Raw genomic sequence first — 22097 nt, 5'->3', positions numbered from 1 at the left:
CAACTCAAAGTCTTGTGAAAAAGTCCTGATGCAACACAATATCTGTATTGTTTTCTATATAAACATACCTACGGATGTCCTCTCATGCATGCAGAAATAGAGGAACATCCCATATGATTCATTCATCTCTCTCTCTCTCTCGCTAACTATATTCAGATCTGAAACTCTGTCAGAACAGCAGTGGGTGGATATCCGAGGTATGTAAACCTCAAATTAAGTTGGAAGACAGTAGAATGACTAGATGCCATCAGATGGTGATTAAATTATCCTTTTGTTACAGTTATTAGTATTTTCTTGTTATTGAGGTTATGGTTGAACCTTGTCTTGAGGAAGCCTTCGGGAGATTAAGAGCTGGTTGAGAGGTTTATCCTTTGTTGTCTGGTCTTGTTAGGAAAACTCTTGATTGTGGATTGCCTCAGGAAAAATGATACTTTACTATAGATCCTTTGTGGTATGGAGAGGGAGATCACGGGGCAAGTGCTCTGATAAGTGGGTGGTGAGTTCTATTGATATTTGGTAATCACTAGAATACTCAACTTCTGGAAGATATGAAGATCTTGGGTTCTTTCTGGCTTTGTGGCATACATTTCTTGAATGAATTATATGCCTGTCTGAATAGACCAATGTTCCTATTCCAACTAGCCAAACACAGCAAAAGCCTATTTTTCTTCTTCATGCAACTCTTTTATTAAAATGCTTTCCTTTTAGTTTTAGATATTTAAAAAGGAATGAATATAAAAGGTGATTTTTCTTGCCTGACTCATTTTTGCTGAAATTGTTTTGCCTGATTCGGTGGAGTTATAGTGAAAATAAAATCTGGTGACTGCTTTTGTGTTGTCTTCACCCTTTAGCGTGAGCAGCATATTCCCCACCCTTCTCCACACGCCCCCAACCCCCTGCGAAACAGCTAATTTATGGCTATTGTTTCACATGGTGTTGCATATCATATCACAGCCAGGCAACCTTTTAAATTCCCTGTTATGCTCTATCAATTGGTCAAACTTTTCCCTTCCTAAGCCATTAAATTGAAATGATAGACTTACACCACTTGCTTTTCTTTGTTTCCATTCTCCCTTCTGTTTGAGAATTAGTTTCCCTTTTTTTCTTGCTTTATGCTTTCCAAAATTGATTTCTACATGTTTGTCACTGATCTTTATTTGCTTCTGCTAAAAGTTTTAAGTTAATTATTTGAAATATGGATAAGATACTGGTAATGATGTGGTTTTAACTCCATGAGATGCAGTTCAAAATATTGTGTTGATTGGGGAGGCCAAATTTGCGTCATTGAGTTTCTTTTGGGTTCAGATATCATGATGATATTTTGAGAATTGTACTATTATTGCTTATATTTGTCAATCTGCTTCATGATTTTTCTTGTGTTTTCTTCTCAATGTTCTTGCAGTGAATACATGACTTATGTCATCGAGGCCCTAGAATTGGAGGATACCATAAAAAACTATGAGCTTGGGAGTGCATCAGGATGGTGGGTTCCTGGCTTGTCTGTCACCTTTCTTTTTCTTCTATGTTTAGAATTTCCTTTGTGCTACATGTTTATAAGTTTAAGTTGTATTGATTTCTAGTGCCAGAACGGCAAATATATGTTAAACTAATGGTCAAAAACAGTGTTCTGATGGTCAAAAATAGTTTTCTGTCATACGTGATTAGATCCTTTATAATCCATTCTCCTTGTTATGATTTTTTTATTTCACTCCATTCTAGACCAGAATTATGCGCTTGTTTTCTTGCATAATGCATTGTAATGATGATGATTCTAGAAATTGATTTCACTGGAAATTCTTTTGAAACAGTTTAGTTTTATATTTTCTTTTGTGAAATTTTCAGGGGATCTTCCTTGCCCCAGAAGTTTATGTTATATTTTATTAGATCTTCTTGTTGCAGGAAATATATTTCAAGTTTGAGATCTCCTCGGACTGGCACTTTTGCACCATTTTTGGATACACTGGGTAAATTTTGCATCTAATTGTTGGACTGTTTTAAGTTTCATCCTCATGAACTAATGACTAATGATACAAGTTCCATTTTCCAAATGGTTCCTTGATTTTATTTGCCTGATATTGTATATTTTACTAGTAGTTTTTGCCCTTTTCATTTATAGGTCAGATTAATGCATATTTGAAACATATTTGCTCTAAGCTGCTTCTGTTATTTTGTTATTTCTTACTTTTTCTGGATATTGAGTGCTGTTATGTCGGCATGATTAGTGTCATAATATTTGCTTCTCCAAATGCCATAACATCGGCCTCAGAAATTCTTAAATGTTATTTTGGTTTTCTGTAAGGTGTGAATCCTCTTAAACCCTTTTGGGAAATTTCATGTCCTTAGAGCTGCTATCTTAACATTGCATATTCCGGGGTAATAACTGCTATCTTAACATTGCATGTTCCGGGGTAATAACGTAGATGTTTAGCTGTGCAAAATGTCATCTCTATTTTGCACTAGTATCAAGTGAGTTGTGTAGCATTCTTGTCAAATGGGCAAACAGTTGTTTTGTCTGCTTTGATGTTAATTATCATATTGCAAGTCACTGAAACACTCTATTCAGTTCACTGTAACTATACAATTACATTGCCTTTTTTTTTAAAGAAACTATACAATTACATGGTCATATTATGTGTTTCAAGAATTGTAGAGATTATTGCTTCTTAGGAGAGTTCTGCATGGGAGAGAGATTCATGTATGGGGTTCGAGTTGTTTCTCCAATACTAATGTTGTAATATTTAGGGACTGGGTCTATCGAAAGTTACCCAAGATTTTCCCTTGCAAGCTAGAGGCTAAAGTTAATTGTCCTGTTATGAACATTAGTGAATGTTATGTAATGAAATATGTGAAAATACAAACAAAGGCCTATAAGGGCTTACATTATCATAAACACAAAGTGCACATGCACATACACAAGTCCAACTAAGGGACAGTACGAGAGCAATAAGGCACTACCTAATCACTAAGTGCATACAAGACATTAAGGAATTAAAAAGAACACAAGAATATAAAAAATATACATTTTATTGAGCATGAATGCTTAAGAAAAGCATTAGAGAATGAATGAGAACAAAGCCTCTATTTATACACAAGAGGCAGTCTCAACAGCTCTATTGGCTAGTCAACTCTATGTTGACTAGTAAAAAAAATCCAACAGCTCTTTTTGTATTTGACCAAATAGTACCTTTAAAAACAGAAAAGGACAAAAAGAAAAGAATAAAGTGAAAGTACTAATGTCCCTCTAATAGGCACTTCCTATTACAATACTTATGAATATGAAATGATGAAAATACCCCTAGAGAGTATTACCTATTACATCAATATAAATCGAACATATATATATATATATGTATATATGTATATATATATATGTACAATATGAAACAAATATATACATGTACAACTTAACATGTTAATCCCCTACATCTTATCATGTTTAATAGCCTGCTACTGATGTATTTTGCAGAGTGGATTTGGCACTGCATTCTGAGGAAGCAGCTTAAAAAATTATTAGCGGTCTCACTTGGATGTATGTCAGCTGCCATTCTTCTGGCAGAAGCTACGCTTCTTCCAAGTGTCGATTTGTCTCTTTTCTCCATTCTGATAAAAGCAGTTGGAAAGCAAGATGTGCTTGTGCAGGTAATCTCAGGGTCACATATTCTTCATTAGCCTGAGGTGCATTCTTTTATGCCATTATAAGCCTTAATATTCTTTCCATCATTATTTTTAAAAGGAAAAGGTTGAACCAGGCGGTTGGGGCATATTGACAAAAGGTGTGAGTATGCCTTTCCAGAAAAAAAAATGGTGGCTGAATTTGGATGGAGTCGGTCCAGATATTTAGCTAAACAAATGGCCAAGTTGAGCTACAGCTGTGGGATGCATTGAATCTCAGTTGGAATTTTGAGCCTGTGTTAGGCTTTCCATGTCTTGGTCTTGGTTTGAAGTGGCTGTACATGGTTATGGTGGAAGTTCATTTAGCGATTTTATATTTTACTGCGTTCTGTCATCCTATATCTATTTAGTGTCAGCTTGTGTCATGATTCCATAGTTCTAAACATGGCACAACAATGTCTGCTCTTGTAATCTTGTCCATCTGATTCATCAATGAACCTTTCAGCATATGGCCTTGCTAATTTGGTTAAATCTTGTGCAGGTTGCTGCATTTGTTCCTTTAATGTACATGTGCATTTGTACATACTACTCCTTATTCAAGATTGGGATGCTGATGTTTTACTCATTCACTCCAAAGCAAACAAGTTCAGTGAGCTTGCTTATGATATGTTCGTAAGTATCTCCTTAACAAAGCTTGAGTTACAAGCAGGTTTATCTGGATTAATGTCGCACTTTGAAGTTCTAGTAATATTTAATGCCTTTGCTAGGATGGTTGCTCGATATGCTCCTCCGATATCTTACAACTTTCTAAATCTCATCCGACTTGGTGGAAATGCGAAAACCACCTTTGAAATGGTCAGCCTCATCCTCTCGTGGCTTTTAAAGCTAATTATGCTGTTTGATATTTTTGCTGTCAACATTACAAAAATGCTAAAACATTATAGGCGGAATGTCTTATCTGTTCCAGTGTAATATCAAGTCCATCTTCTGTCTTAACAACTGCTGATATGTTCCACTGTTTTGGCCTACTCCATCTCTGTTGGAAAATCTGATGTAAAATTCATATATTTTCTGGATTAATTGCTCATATTGAAACCATGTTTCTGTCACGAAACGGTGCAGAAACCAAGATTCTCCAAACCGAAATCCCAATACCATACCAAAAAGCATTTGGATACAAACAAGACTCATTAAAACAAATACAATACAAATATTGTGAATGAATGATTTCATCAATAATGAACATTAAAAATACATAAAGACCTCACTACAAAATACACTTAAACACTAAAAAACCTAAAAACTACCCATCACTCTCTCACTCACAATAAGCACACCCCATATATAGAGAGAGAAAAGACAGGAAGAGTTAGAGTAAAGAGAGGAGAGAGAAAGTTGTCTCTAGCCATTGGGCGTAGTTCCCAATGGCTAGTTTGACTATCTGTTGGACCTGGTTCAACAGCTAGAAAGACTAGCCGTTGGGCTTAGTTCCCAACTAGTAGAGAATCAACTTTAGTTGACTTTATATATATTATATATACACAAAATATGTAAAAAAGGATACATTAATCGAAAGACTAGCTGTTGGGCTTAGTTCCCAACGACTAGTAGAGAGTCAACTTTAGTTGACTTTATATATATATATATATATATATATATATATATATATAGAGAGAGAGAGAGAGAGAGAGAGAGAGACAAGGGGATACATTAATCTTAATAGTTTCTCAGTCTACTTAAGTGTGCCTTCAAGCTGTAATCAATGCGGAAATTATTTTCATTTTGTTTTTTTTGCTTTTATTTTGTGAAAGGGCTAAAAATGTGTATATTTTGAATCAGGAAAAGATGAAAAAGGAACATACATAAAAATAATAGTAGAATTAGAGTGTTTGTCCTTTCATCATTCTTTTAGCCAGTTTTTTCTTAACAAGATCCAGAGGGGTTGGGCCTTAACATGCAGTGAAAATTCTGGTTCATCGTCAATTCATCATGTCCCAATGTGTTATTCATCATCTTTACATTAATTTGTGATGATCAACATGAACAATAGTCTCATTCTAGTATGTCACTTCCGTGGTCGTCCTCCTACATCATTTCGTCATAATAATCATTAATGTCCCACCAAACATCATCATCAGCAAACGACCTTCTCACCACTGTCTGTCACCATAATCATTGGCAACATGTACCATCAATTCTGTAGTTTTCCACCCTACATTGTCGACGTAGCATTATTGATGCAAATCCATACAACTTGGCCATGGTAGGGAACCGGACCTGCACGATGGGATCCCTACATACCTACTCCAGACGAGCACAGGCCCAGACGCCCCAGATCCAACAACAAACAGAAGTTGTCTCGGGTCCGGCCGGAACCGGACCCGGATCCAACTGCACCCTTTAAAAGGGCCAGTCTAGGGTTGCGTGAAAGGAACACACCGAATATTGGATTACCGCAACCTTTGTTTTCCTGAGTTTTTTTATTGCCTTTCAGCAACCTCTTTTCAACGTTTGTTTATTGTTCTTATTACCTGTTTGTTTCTTGTTTCATTTCCTTGTTAGATTGATTATTATTGATAATAAAATCAACCACTGTCCATTCAACGGTGGTTTTCAATATCATTCTCAACATACTTCACGACTAGTGCAGTCGTGAACCTCATTTCTCAGCACCTACGTGCCAAGTTGCAAGCAAGAAACGTTGCGTCACGTGCAACACGATACCTCCCTGCATCAAAGTGGTATCAAAGCACAACCTTCCTCCTTCATAAACGGCATGGCTCAAGAGGCGAGGAATGATCTTGCGAGTGAAAAAGAGCGGGAGAAAATCGGCAACGAAGATCCGATGTTGCGTATGATGAAGATGATGACCAAAATGCAAGAAAACATGTTGCGTATGACCAAAGAAGCGGCGGGGATATCCAAACGGCTGGACGGGATTGAAGGTCCGCTCGTCGCCCTAGAGTCGCCAGCAGAGCCGCACACGACGTCAATATCAAAAATGGGTTCAGGCGTAGGCGACAGTGTAGTCAATCTCGTCAATACTGTTGTGATCGACCCCACCCAACTGAGCCGTCAGCCTATCATGCAACCGGAAGGCACCGAGAAAGACTTGCGCAGAGACGTTGGTCGTGCGACATTCCCGTCGGCGGTACCGTTTCTGAACCCTGTCCCGGTAGCAACGAATAACCAGATCGACAACACTTTCCAGCAAAATGCGGGGGTCATCGTAAGGCCTTCCGACGTCGGCCTGAGTGCGCAAGCCTGACATCGACCCCAGCACAGGGGCTGCAGATCAGGCATGGCCTGCAGGGTTCGAATGAGATGTGGGGCCAGGCTACAGGCGCGCCTGCTTGGCCCGGGTTGGGGCTGACCTGACAGCCCTCCCACCGCGCGTGCTTGGTGGGTCGGTCGCAGCCCACCAGCGCGCCGGGGTGTGTGGACCCTTGTGGGTCGGACCGAACCCGATAGGGTCCGGTCAGGAGCCAGTTTTATCGGGTCCCAAACCCGGATCCAAGGGACCATCCTTTGGGTCCCATGGGGCGGGTCTGGGCCCCGAAACCCATTACTCGACCTACCCAGTTGGGTTCGGTTCGCCCCAAATCAGACCCAACCCACTATGTTTGAACCCCAAAATGGATCCAATGCTGACCCAAACCCCTAGCAGACCCGGATGGAGCTCCAGTTTAAATTTGAGCCAGGTCAAAACCAGACCCATCCTGTTATGGATCAAGGATCGAGTTCAAACCAGGCCTTCTCACACCACAACTCGATCCATGATCCCACCTACCCCATTCTGGGTCCGACAAATAGTTTAGGACTTGACCCGATCTAGATCCAATCGGATGAATCATCCCAGTATTACACCAACCAAACCCAGTACCCACACCAGACCCAATCAATTAACCCATCCCCGATCCAGAACCCAGTACCATACCAGACTCACTACCCCTACCCTGACCTAATCCATAACTCAAACCCACATTATCCCGTTCCTACCCACTTAGAACCCGAGACCCGACCAACCCGTCCACCTTTAGTAGGACCCCTTTTCATACTGGTGCCACAACATCGGCCACAGATGGCTCCATCCCACGGGCTAGTCAGACCGAGGCCGAATCAGCAGGGACCGGTGCAACCTGAGCGCCGACCACACATCGTTGGAGTTTATCAGCACTAGCATCCAGGCAAGCAGTACCGCGCAAAGGGTGATGAAGCAGTGTGGGATGACGACGCTTTCTGGAACGAGTATCCCGCAGGAATGGTAGAGACTCGTCAGCAGAGAGCACCAGAGCACCCCTCCACCTACGGGGTGAAGCTAGACCTTCCGGAGTTCGCAGGACGATTTGATGCGGAGCAGTTCTTCGACTGGTCCTATGTCATACAGTTCTTCTTCGACTACCACACTATTGCTGAGCATCGTCGTGTCTCTTTAGCATCCACTCAGTTGAGAGGCCTAGCGCAGACATGGTGGGTTGAGCTACAGAGGTCGAGGGAGCGGCAGAGACTAGAGCTCATACAGACATGGGAGGAGATGTAGAGGTTGATGCAGTCCAAGTTCGTGCCGTCAAATCATGCTGAGAGAGCCTACAAGGAATATCTGACCCTGCGTCAAGGCACCCGTACTGTGATAGAATACACTGCTGAGTTCCATCGTCTATCCCTACGAGTGCAGATCGAGGAGACCGCCTGCCAACAGGTCATGAGGTATATTTCTGGTCTCCGTCCTGCTATTTTTGATGATTTCAGTTGTATCACAGTCGAGTCATTAGATCAGGCAAGCAGTTATGCCATGAATATGGAGGAAAAATTGAAAAGGAGGCGGGATTATAGGACCTCTCGTAGTGATCAGTCCGATCGACCTAAGTCAAATTTTCCAATCAAGGGAGCGAGCTCCCCTAGGAAAGAAGACTCAAAGTTCACCTCTAGAGTAGACCCTAGCAAACCTGACCAATCCGGACTTACGTACAATACCAGATCCAAAGCCAAACCTAGTGAGTCTACCATCCGTTGTTTTAGGTGTCAGGAGTTAGGACATGTCGTGTCCAAGTGTCCCACCATGAACAAGAACGCCCATCTCATCGAGGGTATAGTTGAGTCAGCATCCGATAGTGAGAGTGAGCGTGAGTCATTGGTTGAGGAAGATGATGAAAGGGAAGTTGTAGAGTTCGATGACAACATTGAAAACTTATTGTTCATCCGTCACATTTTGACCGCACCCTGTGAGCCGACCACTGCAAAATGGTTGCGGAACAACATTTTTAGAACCCGGTGCAACTGTGAAGGTCATGCATGTGATGTTATCATTGATACTGGGGCGTGTGAGAATATGGTGTCCGAGAGTATCGTGTCCACCCTAAACCTGAAAACGGAAAAATTGTCCCAACCTTACAAAATGACATGGTTTAAGAGAGAAAACGAGGTTCTCATCACCCAACGTTGTCTAGTCGGTTCTCTATGGGGGAGCATTACCACAATGAGGTGTGGTGTGATATAGCTCCTATGAGTGTGTCACATCCTTTTGGGACGTCCCTGGCAATTTGATCGCATGACCATTCAAGATGGCCGCAAGAACACAACAACAACAACAACTACGCCTTCATCCCAAAACAATTGGGGTCGGCGATATGAACCAAAAAAGAAAATCATTATGGGTCTTCCACATGAATCCTTCTCCTCCAATCATTTCTATCCACTGTCATGTCCTCAGTGAGGTTCAAAGCATTCATATCCTTTCCTATCACCTTCATCCATGTCTTCCTAGGCCTACCCCGACCTCTTTTAACTATTATATTTTCCCATTTCTCCATCCTTTTAATTGGAGCATCATTAGGCCTTCGTCGAATATGTCCAAACCACCGTAAACGATTCTCTCTCATCTTATTTTCAATTGGTGCAACGCCTACCTTCTTACGTATCTCCTTGTTCCGAATCTTATCTTTTATTGTATTTTCACACATCCATCTAAGCATACGCATCTCAGCTACACTCATTTTTTGAATATGATGTCTCTTGGCAGCCCAACATTCTGTACCATATAGTAAATCGGGCCTAATTGTCGTCATATAAAACTTTCTTTTCAACCGCAATGGCATTCTACAATCACTCAACGCTCCAGTTGCATTTTTCCATTTCATCCACCCAACCTTTATCTTATGATTTACATCTCCATCAATTTCTCCATTCTTTTGAATGATAGATCCCAAATATTTGAAACAATCATCCACCGGTATTTCTTGCTCACCAAGCTTCACTACACTCCCATCACTACTTCGTTGCTTACTAAACCGACATTCCATGTATTCTGTCTTACTCTTACTAAACTTAAAACCTCTTGCTTCCAATGTCTGTCTCCATAATTCTAACTTAGCATTAACCCCAACTCTAGACTCATCAATCAAAACAATATCATCAGCAAACAACATACACCACAACACATTTTCTTGAATTGATCTCGTTTATTTTTAAGGGTCATAAAATAATTCTTCTCCCTATCAAGGAGACTGTTTTTCCCACTGTGGATAAGCCTGAGCCAGTTCTCCGACTCGCAGGCCTATCCTACCAGTCTTTCTTGAGCCATTGTCAGGAGGATGGTTATTGTTACGCCCTGGTGGCTAAGCCGTCGATGAGTACGTCGTTGCCCGTTTCCGCGGATATCGCCTCCCTTGTTGAGGAGTTTCACGATATTATGCCGGATGACCTTCCTGATAGTCTACCTTCGATGAGGGTAGTTCAACACGCCATTGATTTTGTCCCGGGATCTAGTCTCCCTAACTTCCCCGCATACCACATGAACCCATCTGAACATGCCGAGTTGTTGAAGCAGGTCCAGGAGTTACTGCAAAAGGGTTTTATTCGTGAGAGGGTGAGCCCTTGCGTCGTACCCGCCCTGCTCACCCCTAAGAAAGATGGGTCCATGCGCATGTGTGTTGATAGTCGAGCAATCAATTACATCACTGTCAAATACCGTTTTCCCATTCCTCGTTTGGATGATATGTTTGATATGTTGGCCGGTGCCTCTATTTTCTCCAAAATTGATTTAAAAAGTGGGTACCACCAAATCCGTATCCGAGAAGGGGATGAATGAAAAACGACATTCAAGACACGTGATGGATTGTATGAGTGATTAGTTATGTCATTTGGGTTGTCTAATGCCCCAAGTACGTTCATGAATATGATGACCCAAGTGTTGCATCCTTGTATAGGGAAGTTTGTTGTTGTGTATTTTGATGATATTCTGATTTATAGTTCGTCTTTGTCTGATCATTTGAGTCATTTACGTCAGGTCTTAGAGATTTTAAGGAAAAAAAAGTTGTATGTCAATGCCAAGAAGTGTGAGTTTATGACGCCAAGTGTTGTCTTCTTGGGTTTTATTGTGTCCTCTGATGGAGTCAAGGCAGATCCCGCCAAAGTTCGTGTGGTTGTAGATTGGCCTACCCCAAAGATTATCGGAGAGATCCGCTTCCACGGGTTAGCCACTTTCTACCGTCGTTTTGTGAGAAACTTTAGCACCCTCATGACCCCTATCACAGAGTGCCTAAAGGGGACTAGTTTTCACTGGACGTCTGCTGCGGAAAAAGCCTTCACGCTCATCAAAGAGAAAATGACTAGTGCCCCCGTCTTAGCCCTTCCTGATTTTAGCACAGTCTTTGAGGTTGAGTGTGATGCCTCTAGAATGAGAATTTGTGCAGTCTTGAGTCAGAACCACAGACCCATTGCTTTTTTTAGTGAAAAGCTGACTCAAGCCAGGTGCCAATATTTCACTTATGATGTTGAGTTTTATGCCGTGGTACAAGCCCTTCGCTATTGGAGGCATTATCTTATTTATAAGGAGTTTGTCTTGTACACGGATCATGAGGCATTGAAGTATCTGAATAGTAAAAAAAAGTTGAGTGCTCGTCATGCCAAGTGAGTCAGTTTCTTGCAAGAGTACACATTCACGATTCGCCATCAATCTGGTACTCTGAACAAGGTAGTTGACCCCTTAGCAGGAAGAACAACCTTCTAATGACAATGTCACTGCAGGTCATTGGGTTTGAGCAGTGCAAGCAGTTGTACCCGACGGACCCTGATTTTCATCAAGTCTGGGAAGGGCACCTCTCCTTTGATCGCACAGTCGACCAACGATTTAGTATACATAAGAGTTACCTCTTTCGTGGTAACAAATTTTGTGTGCCTGCATTCTCCCTTAGACTCCAGTTGATTTTCGAGCTACATGAAGGGGGACTAGCTGGGCATTTTGGGCATGATAAGACGTTCACCCTGTTAGATGAACGTTACTTTTGGCCTAAAATGCGCAAAGATGTTGTCAAGTTCGTTCAAAGTTGTCGTGTGTGTCAAGTGTCCAAAGATCGACGTCAGAACAGTGGATTGTATACGCCGTTGCCCATCCCTGAGCGTCCATGGGAACATGTGTCCATGGATTTTATTGTGGGTTTTCCCAGAACCCCGCGTCGTTTTGATTCCATTCTAGTCGTTGTTGACTGATTTTTCAAAATGGCTATTTTTATCCCATGTAAATGAACCACTGCCGCCTCGTTAGTAACTTCATATTACTTCAAGGACGTGGCCTGCTTTCATGGATTGCCGCACACGATCACCTTAGATCGTGACACACGTTTTATGAGCTATTTTTGGAAATCGTTATGAGCCTTATTGAAAACCAAGCTCCAATTCAGTAGTGTGCTTACCACCCACAAACCGATGGCCAAACCGAAGTAGTGAACCACACTCTAGGGAACCTGTTAAGAAGTCTAGTGGGGGAGAATGTCAAAACTTGGGACCTAGTATTGCCTCAAGCCGAGTTCGTATATAACAGCTCCATCAACCGGTCAACAGGCAAGTCTCTTTTTCAAGTGGTTTATGGTCGGTCACCCACCCATGTAGTAGACCTAACACCTATGTCCAGTCCCCCAGCCCCAGACGCATTTAACGCTATCGAGTACATGCGTGATATCCACCGACAGGTCCGCGCCAAACTTGTGGAAAGCTACGAAGCCTACAAAGCTTTCGTAGACCAAGGTCGTCGAGATGTCCAGTTTCAAGTCGGTTAGTATGGGTTTACTTGCGTCCCGAGCGTTTTCCAGTGGGTACTTATGGCAAGTTGAGTCTTAAGAAGTATGACCCTTTTAAGATTCTTCGATGATTGGGCCCGAATGCTTACCTCCTTGAACTGCTCGAAGATTAGCACATTTCGCCTATCTTTAATGTGTCTGATCTATATGCTTACTTTGGAGACAAGTCGTCAGAGCCGACTTCTTCCCAACCTGGGGAGAATGATGCAAAGCCGGATCGACCCAGATCCATACAGCTTGACCATGGTAGGGAATCAGACCTGCACGATGGGATCGAGGATCGGACCCAAGCAGTGGATCCGACCCAGTTTCAGTCGGTACCGAGACGCCCCAGATCCCTGCGTACCTACTCCAAACAAGCATAGGCTCGAACGCCCCAGATCCAACAGCAAACAGAAGTTGTCTCGGGTCCAAAACCGGACCCGAGACCCGGATCCAACTGCACCCTTTAAAAGGGCCAGTCTAGGGTTGCGTGAAAGGAACACACAGAATATTGGATTACCGCAGCCTTTGTTTTCCTGAGTTTTCTGATTGCTTTTCAGCAGCCTCTTTTCAACGTTTATTTATTGTTCGCATTACCTGCTTTTTCTTGTTTCATTTCCTTGTTAGATTGATTATTATTGATAATAAAATCAACCAGTGTCCATTCAACGGTGGTTTTCAATATCATTCTCAGCATACTTCACGACTAGTGCAGTCGTGAACCTCATTTTTCAGCACCTACGTGCCAAGTTACAAGCAAGAAACGTTGCGTCACGTGCAACACGATACCTCCCTGCATCAATTATTATCAAGTCATAATGTCATTGCATGCTTCCACCATCATGATGGCCATTTTCATCATGTTTCCTTGCAATCATATCCCACCCACCAAGTTTATCTTTATATTATCATTATCATTATCATTATCATTATCATTATCATATACCGCTGTAACCCCATACCACATTTTCAAAGATTGCTGTGTTGGTACCCTTCATACTTGTTATGCATGTATCATCATGGCAATGAAAAATGTGAATTTACTGCGAAGAACCCTGCTCTTCCAGGATGCATCCTCCCCCTTTTTTTGACATTACTTACTGATAAGTCATCTACCTAACCTATTAGTTGTGTCAGCCCTTGTAAATAACGCATCATGTTCTATTTTTGTAAAGGCTTAACTTTGTGTATATGGGAAATCAAGTGTCATCTTTTTAAACTTGGTTGTGTGCAGAGGATGGGAAACATTGATGATGCTGTCCCGTTTTTTGGGCGAGGATTCAACAAGATTTACCCACTCATTATGGTTGTTTATACGTTACTGGTTGCAAGCAATTTTTTTGATAAAGTCATTGATTTTTTTGGTAACTGGACAAGCCTCAGATTTCAAAGTGATGCAGAAGATATGAATGGGTTTGATCCATCAGGAGTTATCATCCTACAGAAAGGTAAGCTAGAACTGTTTTGTCTAATTATTTTCTCTCAGCATTATTGTACTGTCTCCTTTGGCTTGGTTTTAAATGAGTTACCAAATAGCTTTCACGTGAATTTCATTAAGGATATGTTTAGATTCTATTTCTGCACTTCCCAACCCAAGTTCTGTAGAACTCATAGTTGGAGTATGAGTTTTGCGGACTCCATCATTACAGTAGACACCTGGACGGGTTCCTGTTTAATTTCCAACAACATGAACGAGTTCTGCCGAACATGTTGAGAATAAAACCTAAGAAGCTGAAAAACATATTGGTGTCAGATGAGATGCATGATAAATCTTTACCACCAACCTGTGCACAGGCTAAAAGAGTGTGCATTGTTTCCATATCTTTGTTTATATATTTGAATTCTGAATTGTCTTCAGAGCGTTCCTGGCTTCAGCAAGGGTCCAATCTTGGGGAGCATGTTATCCCATTGGCTAGAAATTTCAATGCCATGAGTTCAGATGTGGAATCTGGTAGTATGCCTACGGTATGTTTCCTTCTATAGCATGGAATTCATGATGTTCTTTGTTTTTTTCAGAGATCTACATCAGAATGATGCATCCCCAATTTACTTTGATTTACTAAAAATCCAAGTTTGCCAATCCATCATCTTGTTTTCAGTCAAAACCTTCTATTTCAGAACGATGCATCCCCAATTTACTTTGATTTACTAAAAATCCAAGTTTGCCAGTCCGTCATCTTGTTTTCAGTCAAGATTCAAAACCCATTTGATGGTTCTACAATAAACATATATCTTTTCCATGACTAATTTGCCTAAGCTATTACTGCTTAGTTGTCAGTATTAGAATACCTTATCAGCGTTTTGACTTTTCTTAACATCCTGGTTATCACTTTGCCGATGATACTGCTCAGACATCTGCCAGAAACGAAATGAAATCACTCACAGCCAGTTTATCAAAGGATGATGGTAAAGGGTCTCAGTCAAAAACTCTAGATGACAATCGAAGATATAACAGTAGCCGAGGCGGCATTGGGAGCAAATATGCTGCTTTCAAAGATCAGCAGGGAAGACAATCCAAGCCTTCTGTTTCGGTGTCTCTGCTTGAAGCAGGCAACTCCAGAGATGAACATAATTCAAGAGAGTGGATAGGCAGTTCATCTGGATTGGCAAATACATGGACATCGATGAAAACTAATTTCCAGAATTTCAGGGCAAACTTAGAAGCCAAGAGATCATTCCAGACTCAGGAAACGAAATCAAACTCAAGTTTCTCAGCCGAATCACTGGATCAGATATTTGAAAGATTAAAGAAACGTCCGGAGAAGGATAGAGATGAGTTTGGTTACGATACAGGAGTTGCCAGGTCTGCAAGATAAACACAGCCAACTGCTGAAGGATATGAGATGGACTAGGATATGAGATGGACTAGATAAAAGAAATGGGATGCTCTGCCCTGCTATCTTTGAAAATTCAGATGATTGCCAGTTTCACCAGATTAATCCCCCAAAAACTGTCATACATGGGGAACTTAGTATTATAATAAAACTTTACAGTGCACAATTGCAATAGCTTTGAAGAAATGCAAGAACACGGCCATGGTTGCAAGATACTGATCCCATTTTCCTACTCAGTGAAATCATGTCAAATTAGTTTCTGTTGAAAGAACTCGAGTGAAAATGTGTGTATACTGATGGAATGCTTCACTGTACAGCTACAGAGCGGTGATGAACCCCCCACCCTGTATATCATCTTTGTATTTGCAAACTGTTAATGGTGTCTATAAGAAGTTTATACACAAGCTGTTCAATTACACGATTTCGTGTTTGTGATAATACTGTGATGTAAACATCTACGTTACCAAGGAATCAGAGCGCTCCCATATCAAGTATTGATGATTAAATGCAAGTTTTTGTATTCTCAAACATCTTTAACCAACTGTGGAAGTGCATGGATGATCAGATCATTTGTTCGTGAGTGGGGCTTATGTTTAATCATGAGTATTTTATTTCTTCCATGAATAAAATTTCGGGGCAATGCATATGCTGGTGTTTATAGTGTTCCTTGCCTTATTGATTCTCTCTTTGATCCCTTGGACCTAATGTATGGTATTTGAAGTGCACCACCTCATTATAAGTTGCATGTGCATCTTTTAAATATGTGCTTAATATTTGCAGGCGGTTCTCTTGTGACTTACATTGTAAAGTTGTGTTTAGAGACTGTTTTGTTTTTGTTGAGTTTGATGTAAGTTGTCCAGTTCATGTTAATCAATACCCCAAAGAGACAACCCGTATATTTGAAGGGACAACCCGTATATTTGAACTATAAGAGGCCTACGGGCTAAAATTGTGAATGAATCAAATGCGTTGAGCTTTCTTTTGTTCACCTTCGTTGTGATTGCTTATTGTGATTACAATTTTTTTCTCTTCTTTCTCTTGCACTTTGATTACAAGCTTTTGTGACTGGCTAGCGAGCGATAAGTAGGCTTACAGCGGTAAGAAAGGACTGTCGCACCGCGTTGGCTTATTGAAGAAAATAGGCTCATGACAAGTGATACCAGAGCCTATTCTCGTGTTGGGGAAGGGACTCCAGAGTCGGTGTTATGATTTGTGAGCAAGATATCGTGGTCTCCTATAAAAACTTGCGTAACACTAAAAGTAAGACAATTGTCGAAGCTGAGAAGATGGGTTCACCTTGGAGCTAAGAGCAGATGACTGCAACTGTCAACAAGCTGGTGAAAGATGTGACTTTGCACGAAGAAACAATTTCATGTGCAATTGAATCATTTGGTGCACTAAATGATATGGTGATTGTAACGACCTCAGCTCATACCCTTTGAAAATGCAATTTTTTTAAACCATTGCGGAAATATCCCCAGAAACTCGGGGCCTTTACAATTCCACTCTCAATTGGATAAAATAACCAACTACAATAGAGCTTACAATTATCACCCATATCAAACCAAATCTTTATTGGAATAATGAGTAATAAGTCTAGAGATAATTGCATAAATGAAATATTCAGAGTGCAATAACTACTGAATGAAACAAAAAAAAATAAAAGTAGATTGAGTCACGTTGTCCATCTGTGATCTGTCTAGCAAGTGTGTGACACTCGTAACTTTCTTAAAAGCCAGTCGCTTCACTGATCTCCTTTGGCTGCGAAAAACCACAGAAAGAGGGGGTCAGAAATTTAAAAAATTTTGCGTACAGATCACTCTAATGAAAATAAATGAGTATAAAGAACACAAATACAATTTTATGCAATAATTTAGAAAATTGCAATTATGACAATTACATAATTCATGTAAGCATTCATGTAACATAGAACATTTATTAAACATGAAGAAACATTAATCAATAACAGAAATTACCATTTTAGTAAGCAGGATATTTAACATGCATTAGAAATTAAAATGTCATGCATCTATCAACATGTAACAATTAAGGGAATAAGTAAATATGCATGATCTAATGAATAACACGAATATGCATGATTTATGAGCAATGCATGAATACTTTATTATCTTTTATTAAAACTTTCGTTTCTATATGCATGCCCTATTGAACGCATGCAATTTAAGTTTCTCTTTTTAATTACCGTTACCCACGGATATACCACATAGGTAAAATCCTCGAGGTCAAGTTAGGTTTTCAGGGTAGCTTAACACACAAGTTGTATTTTATTACTGGGTTTCAAACTTAGCCCTCGACCGAATCACTTTCGAAACATTAAACCTTCACATCTAATGTTGGGGACACTCCACGCCCACAAGTGTCACTTTCTTGGTATACCAAAATAACAATTGTGTCAAACACACTACCTTCAGGTAAAATGACAGACTCTTCCTAAAACCGTGGCTAAAAGAAAGAACCATAATATCGGGTTTAGGGGTCAAAGTAAATCACACAGAGTTTTTGTGTTCTCGTGGTCCCCCAAAACTGAATCTTTAAGATGCTCATTATTTCGATGGGAGATCTTAGATCTTACATTGCACTGTTCTTTTTCATTATCTTTTTATTAAATGTCAATTATTAAGTTTTGCAATTCAGTATGCAGAAGTAAGGGCAAAAGCTCGCATCTACCCCTGCGAGAACCATCACGGGACTTCCGCCCGTGAAAACACATAGAACCGTGTAATATAATGCAATAAAAATAAAATATAATTTTCACAATGCATTTAAAATACATAAAGGAAGAGCAAACCATAGCTCAAGACCCACCAGTCCCACGATGATTTATTTCAATCATCGATACACCCTAAGCAAAAACCATAACAACATGCCATAATTTACATGCTTTCTAGATGCACATTCATAAGAACAGTTTTCAGTTGTGTATATGAAGCAAGGATATTTAGGAGCATGTTTACATTCACTTCATATATTAATGACATTCACTTCATATATTAATGACATGTGCAAGCTTTCATGTAATACATCCGTTCAAGGCAAATCTATGCTTTTATTCACTTTGCATAAGCATGTCAATTTCATGTATTCACCGTAGGTCAATGTATGTTTCTCTTTGAGGATGTATATTCATGTAAATTGCATGATGTCAACAACTTGCATGCATCTATCAATGCATGATTTCACCACATGTACATATTCACATAAATGCATATTCCCATCGACTATGCATAATCATGCCAATCACAGAATCTAGATAATTCAATGATTATGCTCATTTCATTCTGCATATACAAAGCAATATGCAAGTCCAAGTAATACAGAGCAATATGCAAGTCCAAGTAAATTCTGCATCACGTATCAACATGCAAGCCTAAATCGATTCTACATAGCAATGCACATTTTGTCTAAGCTTCATCATCAACATATTATTAAATACCCTCTCTCTTTTTTTCTTTTGCTGAATGAGCATCATTGCGTGCCCAGCACAATGCAAGAATTTATATATATATATATATATATATATATATATATATATATATATATATATATATATATATATATATATATATATATATATATATATATATATATATATATATATATATATAAAGAAGTTGCACCCAACTGACCCTGTCAGCTGAGGCTTCCAACAGGCCCCACTGAGCTGGGTCGGGTCTGACCGACTCTGCCAGGCCTGTCCCAATTCTGCCCAAGGGCCGGATAGGGCCAGACATGCCATTAACAAACCGGGCTGGCTGAGTCAGCCTAGCCGACCCTGTCGGTTGGGCCTGACAGCCCATGCACAGGCCCCAGTCCAGGCCTACGTGCTATCAGGGTTGAACAACCACAAAGATAAACGATATTTATTTATATATATTCTATTTTTATTATTATTTTATATAGGACATGACCCAACCAACCCAATCGGCTGAGTCTGTCGTGCAACAGAACCACCCAGCCGACCCAGTCAGCTGGGTCAAACACACACAGCCCAGCCGACCCAGTCGACTGGGGCTGATTGTCTAACAGGCTCAGGCGTGCGTGGATCGACTGGAGCCCAACAACATCAGACCCAAAGTTTTTTTTAAAGGAATGATAAAACACATGAAACCAACCATGGGTCATCCCTCATGCTTCGTGGAGGAATCCACCATGAAAACGCTTTTCCCTTGGATTCCATAAAAAAAAAGCATAAAATCAAACCGGAGTTTGATTTCTCATCTATTTTCAAAAGAGAAGACCCATACCTCAAACTGACGCTTAGGGGCTGCGGCTGTTGCGAGAAGGGGATGTTGCCAGCCACCAAACCTCTGCTGCAAACGGGCGATCGAGAGTGTATGAAAATCTCTGGCTGCTAACAGGAAACTTTGAGGGAGGTCTCATCGGTGCTTCGGGGTCATCGACGATCAGTGGTCACCGAGAAGCGAGGCAGTGGGAAGGGAGCCGCAGGAGGAGGTGGGGCGTCAGCGGCTAGAAGGTCGTCAGCAACCAGCCGAGAAAAATACGGGGGAGAGGGAGAAAGACAAAGAGAGTGGAGGAGGAAAAGCGCACGGGTGAGGGATCCTCCCTCACCCTTGCGTGCTTTTAAGGGCGCGATTCGGGAAACCCCAAAGGGGTTTCCTTCTTCAGTCGAGCGGGGAAGGGGAGAGCAGTACGGGGGAGGAAGAGGGTTTTAAAAACCCTCACCCCCTGCGTCGGGTTTTATAACCCTAAAGGGTTATCGGGTCTGGGTCCGGTCCGAGTCTGGCCTGGGTCCAAAAAAGTTTTTTTTATTGTTCGTTACATGGAGCGCGGCCTGGGTCTGAGACACGGGATCCAATCGAGTGTTGGATCTGCGCCTCACTGGCAATGTGGATCCATAGGTTGGATCCAACTGTGGATCCCTATACTAAACTCTTTTACATTTTTTTTCAATAGATAAGATATTAATTTCCTATATCGACCCCCTTTATGGGTCCTGGATCCGAACTTGGATCCCAAGCCCAAATCAAACAATTTTTGCGTTAAAAATTAACTGAAAAATTTAGGTTGTTATAGTGGCGAGCCTGCAAGAGCAGGTGATCTTACTAGTGGAACAGGTCATTTCATTAATGACAAAAGTGTCTGACTTGCAGACTGAATTTGGGAAACTTCAGTTGAGAAACCGTACATTGCAACAGATAGTGACCCTAAATGGGAGAAATGGTGAGAGGCCATCAAGGATTAATGTGCAAAAATCATCAAAGTTCAATGGTTCTCGTGACAGCAAGGCCACTGAGAACTTGTTGTTCCAAGTAGAAGACTACTTGGATATTCAGAATGTGACGCTTGAAGATTTCAGGATTAAGGCTGCAGCAACCCTACTGGATGGAGATGCTATCGTTTGGTAGAGGCAGAAGCGCAGTGACATGGAGAGAGGTCAATGCGTGATATACACCTTTGACGACTTCAAAATGGAATTGTGCAACTACTTCATGTCAAGGAATGTGCAAAGACAGGCTTACAGAATGGTGGCAGATCTTAAACATACTAGTTCGTTGCAAGACTATGTCATAACGTTCCAGAAGCTTATGATTGAGGTGCCTAACATGCCAGATTAGGACAAGCTCAACTGGTTCATTGTGGGACTTCATCCATGGGCACAATCTAAAGTAAAAAGGAGCAACTCCAGTATTTTGGAAGATGAATACGTGACGATCGAGCACTTAGCTAACACTCAGCGCAAGCCCTTCACCCTATCAACCAAGGTCGGGAAGAAGCTTGACTACGAAGGCAAGAAGGATAAGCGATGCGACAACAAAGGTGAGGCATCGACATCCCACCAATTTGATAAGGAACAAAACTTCAAAAAGTATAACAACAACAACAAGGGAGAAGTTGTTTGCTGGTTCTGTGGGGATAGGCATATCGCAAGGCAATGCCTAAAACGACTCATGAAGGACGACAAACAAGCCACTGCGGTGCATGCATAATACAATGATACTGAGACCATGCAACCAAGGATGAGGGCAATGCGATCGATTAACGCATCTAGAAGTTGCACAACTGAAAACATGCAAGTCAGTCAGAAACTCATGTACCTAAAAATCATTACGAATAAAAAGTCTACTTCAGCAATGGTAGACTTCAAGGCCACACACAATTTTGTCTCGCTGGAAGAGGTAGAGCGGTTGGGCTTGAAGCCCGGGCCAAAGAAGAGGACCATCAAAACGGTAAACTCTGAGGCCAAGCCCATCCTTAGTGAAGCAAGGGATGCGGCTATCCAAATTGGGAGTTGGGCCGACAAGGCCAACTTCTCTGTGGTGCCCCTGAACGATTTTAAGATGATTTTGGGTATGAAATTTCTGCGCAGCCAGAATGTGATGATGTTGCCAAAGTTTAACTTGTTGGCGATTATGAATCCAAACATGTTATACACAGTTCAGTGTCTTACTCAGAAAAGCAAGACTTCAGTGTTATCGACAATGCAATTGAAGAAGGGTGTCAAGCATGGGGAGCAAACATTCTTAGTTATCGTGCGTGCAGAAGAAGAAAATATGCAAGTAGCAGTGCCACCAACCCTAGCCCCATTGTTGGCAAAGTTTCGAGGGGTGATGCC

General features: G+C 41.1%; 1 protein-coding gene across 3 annotated transcripts in view; it reads left to right on the top strand.

The window, feature by feature from the left end:
• Positions 1-15993, top strand: part of LOC149841250 (uncharacterized) — a 72053-nt gene extending 56060 nt beyond the window's left edge. For 2 of the 3 annotated variants that reach the window (XM_090003713.1, XM_090003714.1), the window contains 8 exons: positions 1403-1483; positions 1900-1964; positions 3467-3639; positions 4154-4284; positions 4380-4467; positions 13903-14116; positions 14527-14633; positions 15020-15993. In XM_090003713.1, the coding sequence (XP_089859839.1) occupies positions 1403-1483; positions 1900-1964; positions 3467-3639; positions 4154-4284; positions 4380-4467; positions 13903-14116; positions 14527-14633; positions 15020-15484 (1324 nt within the window). In that variant the 3' untranslated portion in view covers positions 15485-15993. Of the gene's footprint in view, positions 1-1402; positions 1484-1899; positions 1965-3466; positions 3640-4153; positions 4285-4379; positions 4468-6174; positions 6431-13902; positions 14117-14526; positions 14634-15019 lie in introns of those variants that run through there. The other variant, XM_090003715.1, reaches the window with a different exon arrangement.
• Positions 15994-22097: the final 6104 nt, after the last annotated feature.

The sequence above is a fragment of the Nuphar pumila genome, chromosome 4 (genome assembly GCF_984573655.1).
Source record: "Nuphar pumila chromosome 4, dmNupPumi1.hap1.1, whole genome shotgun sequence".
Classification (NCBI taxonomy): Eukaryota; Viridiplantae; Streptophyta; class Magnoliopsida; order Nymphaeales; family Nymphaeaceae; genus Nuphar; species Nuphar pumila.
Note: the sequence above shows the minus strand (reverse complement) of the source record. Positions and strands in the feature narration are given on the sequence as shown.